Consider the following 6,596-nt stretch of genomic DNA (forward strand, 5'->3'; position numbering starts at 1 on the left):
GTGATGGGGTTTGGGGTGCCTGGCAGGGCCCAGACTGCTGGAAAGGGCCAGAACAAGGCCCAGGAGTGACTCCGGACACCAGTGTGGGAGGAGGGGAGAGGGAGCAGCAGTGGTGGCAGGAGGGCAGGAAGGGCAGGCTGTAGGACCAACAGGGCCCCAGGGCAGGCAGCCCATCCCTGCCCCAAACCCCAGGGATATCTCTCCACCCATGGGTTGGGGTCAGAGTGGCTGAGGGAGCCAAGAAAGAGCCAGAGGCAGCAGCTGCAGAACCATGGGAGCCCTTTTATTGCACAGCCAAGCAGAGCATGGCCCCCTCCTCTGGCCCAAGGGGCAAGGGAGGCAAAAACCTACCCCAGAGCTCAGCCTGACTCAGCCAGTACAGGGGTCAAAGGGAGCCTGGGGGCAGGAAGGAGTCCCATAATGTCCTCTCTGCTCCCACACAGAACCTGCAGCTGGGGCTAGGGCAGGGCTAGGTCCCAGACAGTCCAGGCATGGCAGAGGACTATGCCCAGCTCAGCAGGGCACTTCTGCTCCCCGTGGAACACTCCAGCCTTCACCCAACCCTCAGGGAGAGCCTATCCCAGGAACTAACGGAGCCAAGGGTGCGTTTTGATCCCTCGGAGAAGCAGAGGAAGGGGTGAGGAGGCAGTAGACACAGGAAGGCAGCAACGGGCAGGAGAGCCAGGGCAGCACGGCCGTGCCAGTGCTCCAGGCACTGCCTGCACAGCCTGGCCCTGTCCTCTCCCCACCTCCTTCCAAAAGGGGGTCCCCAGCCCTGAGGGGCCAGGGCCTGTCTCTGCTGGGCAGCACTGCATCACGTCTGTGCCAGCGACAGCTCCTCCAGGCCCTCCTTCCCCAGCCGGTACCTGGCCAGGTCCTTGCGGGTGACCATTCCCACCACCTGCCAGGAAAGGGGCAGGGCATGGCCTGAGCTGGGCACACAGAGCCTGGGCACAAGGGCAGCGTGTCCCTGTCTCCCCGAGGAGCTCAGGCTGCTGTGACACAGCGAGGGACTCACCTCGTTACGATTGTCCACGACCACCAAGTGCCGCAGTCCCAGGGCTCGGAAGAGCTTGAACACCCGTGGCAGAGACGCCTCCTGCAGGGCAGAGCAGGGCTGTGGGGCTGCAGCACCCCCAGCCAGCACCCACTGCCCTCCCAGGACCCCCGGGGTGCTGGGCAGAGGGGTCCTGGCCATTACCTGGGGCACAGTGTAGGGAGAGGGGTTCATGAACTCGCTGAGGTCGATCATGCACTCGCGCTCGTCCTGGGAGACATGGATGGACTGGATGGGGGGGAAGCGGGGGTAGGCATCCCGAAAATCCTTCAGCTTCAGCCGCCGCTGCACCAGGCTCAGGTTGGCCCTTTCCACAAACACCTTGGGAGGAAAGAGAGGGTTGAGGACCGTCCTGCAGAGCTCACAAGGCACCAGGACAACGCACAGGGGCCGGGAGGGAAGAGGGCAGGAGCATGGGGCAAATGGACCATTTGCAGCAGCACAGGCCATTTCCCCACTCACTTGGGGTTTGTGAGGCCAGTGGGGTGCAGGACAATGCTGGAATAACTCCAGCAGGGAACGGCAGCCCCCACCATCTCCTGAGGTAAGAGACAGGATGTGCACTGAAGGAGATGACAAGGATCCTCTTCCAGCTCCTCCCAAGCAAGGCAGGACACAAGGGGTCTGAGGCACCAGTGGGACATGGGCAGCAGGGTCCAGACATGACCCAAATACCCTCCACACAGCGTCACCCACCTTGTGCTTCAGCAGGACGATGAGCTGGGAACGCAGAATCAGACCCCGCAGTCCGGCCACCTGCGACACAGCACCGTGCGTGAGATGGGCTGGGAAGGTGGGGGTCCCACACTGCCTGTGGGGCCACCCCACAGCTGTGCCCCCTTCCCAAGTGGCACCCAGCCCACCTGTGTGGTGTCAGGGTTGCTCTCCACCACGGGGAAGCCGTTGTGGTTGGAGGAGGTGTCACTGAGGATGTCCACGACTGTGCCCACCCGCTCGATCCTCCGCAGGCAGGTGACAGGAGTGCTCATGACCTCCCTGCAGGGAAGGCTCCAGGTGAAACCCAGCCCCGGGGCAGCACACATGGAATCATGGAATCACAGAATGGCTTGGGCTCATTCCACCCCTGCCACGGGCAGGGACACCTTCCACCAGCCCAGGTTGCTCCAAGCCCCGTCCAACCTGGCCTTGGACACTTCCAGGGATGAGGCAGCCACAGCTTCTCTGGGCAACCTGTGCCACACCCTAAATATCCCCCCCAACACACACTCAGAACTCAGTGTTGATGTTCCTCTGTCCCTGAAACCTGACATGGAGAGGGGAAGGAATGCACTGCAGGCCACATCCCTTCCCTGCTGGAGAAGGAGCTGGGCTGATGGCACCAGGCTCCCAGGACCACCTCCATTCCCAGCTCAGGCCAACAGTGTGGTCCAAAAGCTGCTGCCACAGGAGTGACAAGCACCCCCCATCCCACCTACCTGGCCGTGAGGGAGTGGGATGTCACCGGAGCCTCCCAGTGCAGGAAGGGGACACTCTGCAGCTGGATGTGCATGTCATAGAGCCCCTGCAATGAGAGCCAAGCCATCAGGAGAAGCCTGGCGAGATGCCAAGGGGCACATTCAGGCAGCAGCTCATCCCTCAGAGTGAGCACATGCCTGTTCCTGGCCCCCCACGGCCCCCCAGCACCACCAAATCTGACCCACAGCCACCTCTTGTGAGGACACCGGCCCTTACCTCCACAAAATAGTCTCCCACAATCTTTGCAGTCATCAGCACCAGCATGATGGGGAAGCCATAGGTGACGTTGCCTGTTGCCTCCATCATGATGACCGTGAGGCTCAGTGTCATCCGCACGATCCCACCTGCCAGAGGCACCCGGGGGGTTGGGGTTTAGGAGGGCAGGGAAACATGGGGTAAAGGGACAGCAAAACACCTGAAACCCCTGACTCCTTGTGATCCAGGACTGCCCACACAGCCAGGGGTGCCCCAGAACTGCCTGTGCTTGGCAGGGGCATTAAGAAGTTGACAGCCAGGTTGGGGCTTCAGCTGAGGAAGAAGCTAAGCCAGGGAAGCAGGGATTGCTTTTTCCCACACCACCTTCACCCCAGACAAGACCATGCCATGGGGAACTCACCCAGCTGTGCAGCAGCTCCCATCAGGGCGTACTTCCCGGGGTCAGCCCAGATCTGAGCACAGGAGAGAAAAGGAGACCAGTCACCTGCTGGCTCCAGGGCACTGAGACAGTGAGCAGTGCCCTGGCCCTCAAACCCTCCTCTGAAGGTGGTGAGAGGTGCCTGAGGTTGCCTGCACGGCCCAGTTCCATCAGGGTTCCATCAGGATATGGGAAAGCCCAGACCCAGCTTATGAAGGCATCAAACAAGGAGCCAGCCCAATTCAGAGTCATGCCGAGCTCTTGGCCAGCTCCACGCCCTCCACCAGCCCAGCAGCCAGGGAGGAGGGCTGGGTGACACAGCTCACGCCCCCCAGCACCCCTTCAGCCCCAGGACTCACCGAGCCCTTGGTCAGGTAGGACAGGGAGATGCCGAAGAGCCTCCCCCAGGCCGCGCCGATCAGCAGCGAGGGGATGAACACCCCTGCGGACACCGTCAGGCCGTAGGTCCAGCAGGCCAGGAAGAAATACATCAGTGTGAACATGCCCAGAGTCATGGGGTTGTAGGAACCTGGGGGGGGCGACAGAATGGGGACTCAGTGCTGGTCCTGCAGCCCAGGGAACCCTGGGATGGTCTGTGGCCACAGGAGGACAGACAGAGCACCCTCATGCCACATTCCCAGCAGTGAGAGCCCTCCCTCTTGCCCTGGCAGCACAAGCCTTTCAAACTGGCTCTTCAGGTTATTTCTGTCCTCTCCAGGGCCCCAACACCAGCTGGGGCCATGCCAAGCCCTCCCGTCCCATTCCTCCATCTCTCGACCCGTGATGACCCATCCCCTCCCAGCCCCGAGGTTCCCAGCCGCCCGTGAGGCAGCTTGACAAACTTCAAAGCCCTGAGGGACCATCAGTGCTGGAGCACAAGGTCAGGAAGACAGAGGTCCCACTGCCAGCTTTGGGATCAACTCCACAGAGCAGGTCCTGCAAACCCCTCTCACCCTGCAGCTCCCACGGCTGCTCCAGCCAGTCCCAGGCTGCCCCACAGAACGGGCTGTGCCATCCTAGTGGAGGCCCTGCTGACCCCACAACTTGGCCAGCTGCTATTTTAGGATTGCTGAGCAGCTCAGTCTAGTTTAAACAAGTATTTTGCAACCCCTCCTTCACAGAGAAGTCAACAGACTGAAGCCTTGAGCCACGGAGGACCCAGAACTGCAGGGAGCAGCCCCAAGACACAGGACGGTCATCTCTTGGCTTCAGGTGGCCAAGCTGCGCCCTCTGGGCTGAGGATCTCTCTCTGCCCCCTGCCCACGTGCAGCTGGGCACAGAACTCAGAGCAGCAGGCAGAGGGCACACTGTGGTTACATCAGGTCTAAAGGAAATGGAGCTGGAACCTGGGAACCAAACTGCATTTCTCAAGCAATTCCAAGCCTCAAGATCCACCTCCGCAACCTGCCCAGAAGGTAAAGTCATTCTGGGGCAAGAGGCCCCACTAATTAAGAAAACAGTCAGGATCATTCCCAGAATGGACTTCAGACAGCCAGAGAGGGTCAGACATGCTCCCAGGCAACTCAGGAGCAACAGCCTGCAAACATGCATCAACAAAACCTCGTCCAGTCTCCTGAAGCCACAGCCTTTGGCCAAGCTCCTAGGTGCCACCAGGAGTGGCATCCACCCCTCCTCCTTCCATTGCTGCAGGAAAGGAACAGGCACAGTGTTTTGGGAAGCCCTCATGGGGCCATGCTGATCACTCTCTGTCTCATCCTGGGTCAGTCACCTTGCACAAACCAGTCCCTCCCTGCCCACATTCAAAGACCCCCTTGCCGGGCACACAGACCTGGAGGGTCATGGAAGAGGTTGACAACGCTCTTCTCAGGTGTGTTGAAGAAGGCAGTGGCCATGGAGTTGTACTCGCCATCGGCACAGAAAAGCTGAAAAGGCAAGGTAAGAGTTAGAAGTGGCTGCCCTGTGGCAGGGAGGGCTGCTCTGGACAACGAGGATGCCTACACCACAACACCTACACCATCCCTGGGTCTCCAGCTCTGCCTGCAGTGGAGGGCATCACCTGCGAGGTCCAGGGCCCCAAAACGCAGCAGGGTCTTGTCTCCCTGCTCAGCCCACGCTCAGGGTGTCCCCCCACCATGGATGCTGTTCTCCTGCATATCCTACCTGCAGGGGATATGCCACGGAGCTCCCCTGGATGGGCTGGCAATCTCTTGAGCAGTAAATCATGACAAACCCCACGGTGGCTGTCACTGCAGCCACCAGCATGGCCTCGACCACCTGGAGGCAGGGCCGGTGGATGTACCTGTGAAGGGGACAGAGGAGTGAGGGTGGCACCCAGGGGCGTGGGCAGGATCACCTCCCACCTGCCTTGGCATGTCACATCAGGCTTAGGGACAGACTCTGCTCCCTGCCCAGAGCCTGCCAGGGGTTTGGAAAGCTGGTGACAGGTACTGGCTGTGCCAGGCTGGGCTCAGGTGGCTTTGTCAGCTCTCTCCATTCTCTTGTTCCTCTCAGAGCACACGACAGGCAGGTCTGCACAATGTCTGCACCTCTCTGGGCCCTCCAGTCACTGGAGGGGAACACTTGGCAGGGTCAGAGCAGTGGTGGGATGCTGTGAGTCACAGCCTCAGCTGCAGGCAGTGAGAGAGGCACGTGGCATTTTCCAGGGCTGCTGTTGCTCATGTTAAGTGACAAATTACAGCCTTTGCTCCAGCTGTAACCTCGGGACTGAGGGGCATGGGTGTTTGATCCTGCCCCAATCTTGCCCTGCTTCTGTGCTTTGAGAGAGCACAGAAGGCACCAACCAACCCACACCAACCCCCTTCATTACCTCTTGAGCTCTCACCTGATGCGGAACATCGTCAACCAGTAATTGAGGGCATTGAACAGGGCCCCGAGGATCCCACCTGCACGTGAGGGAGGAAAAGCTCAGCATGCAGGGCCCAGGCTGCCCACAACACAGGGAACCTGTGGAGGTCATCAACAACCCACCCAGCATGACCAGCAACCCTGGGACACACAGACACTGTCCCTGCAGACAGCCAGGACCTGCCACCAAGAGGAGCCTGGCAGCAGCAGCGGGCTGGTTGGGGACCAGTGTCACAGCACTGGCACCAGGCAGGTGAGGGACAGGCCAACTCCATGGGGATAAGGGCAGCTCACATGACAGCAAGAGGCTGCCCACAACTGCAGTGCACTCACCCTGCTCAACATGGGTTAAAGGGGCTGGACTTTCTACCAGGGTCGGGCCAGAATCCAGCTCTCACCCCGCAAGCAGCTTCTACTCCAAAATTTAATGGATTCCCCATTCTCCCCAGGAAACTGGATGCCAAAGCTTTTTAGACCCAGACAGAAAACAGAGGAAATTTTTCAGACTAATCAAATTGAAACAGCAGCTCTGTCTTACCAACCACTCCCATAAAGATGAAGATAGGAATTTCCTGGATTGTGTATCCCATTTTCTGCAAACAA

General features: G+C 59.9%; 1 protein-coding gene across 1 annotated transcript in view; it reads right to left on the minus strand.

The window, feature by feature from the left end:
• Window positions 1-262: 262 nt before the first annotated feature.
• CLCN7 (chloride voltage-gated channel 7) overlaps window positions 263-6,596 on the minus strand; it is a 19,932-nt gene continuing 13,598 nt past the window's right edge. The window contains exons 14-25 of the mRNA XM_027882750.1: window positions 5,971-6,031; window positions 5,289-5,427; window positions 4,957-5,050; window positions 3,527-3,696; window positions 3,150-3,201; window positions 2,750-2,877; window positions 2,494-2,579; window positions 1,921-2,053; window positions 1,754-1,813; window positions 1,202-1,378; window positions 1,019-1,099; window positions 263-901 (exon numbers count right to left, since the gene is read on the minus strand). Coding sequence (XP_027738551.1) covers window positions 815-901; window positions 1,019-1,099; window positions 1,202-1,378; window positions 1,754-1,813; window positions 1,921-2,053; window positions 2,494-2,579; window positions 2,750-2,877; window positions 3,150-3,201; window positions 3,527-3,696; window positions 4,957-5,050; window positions 5,289-5,427; window positions 5,971-6,031 — 1,268 coding nt within the window. The 3' untranslated portion in view covers window positions 263-814. The remainder of the gene's footprint in view (window positions 902-1,018; window positions 1,100-1,201; window positions 1,379-1,753; window positions 1,814-1,920; window positions 2,054-2,493; window positions 2,580-2,749; window positions 2,878-3,149; window positions 3,202-3,526; window positions 3,697-4,956; window positions 5,051-5,288; window positions 5,428-5,970; window positions 6,032-6,596) is intronic.

Source organism: Empidonax traillii, unplaced genomic scaffold (genome assembly GCF_003031625.1).
Source record: "Empidonax traillii isolate 1590-97213 ecotype Southwest subspecies unplaced genomic scaffold, ASM303162v1 scaffold111:size2041728, whole genome shotgun sequence".
Classification (NCBI taxonomy): Eukaryota; Metazoa; Chordata; class Aves; order Passeriformes; family Tyrannidae; genus Empidonax; species Empidonax traillii.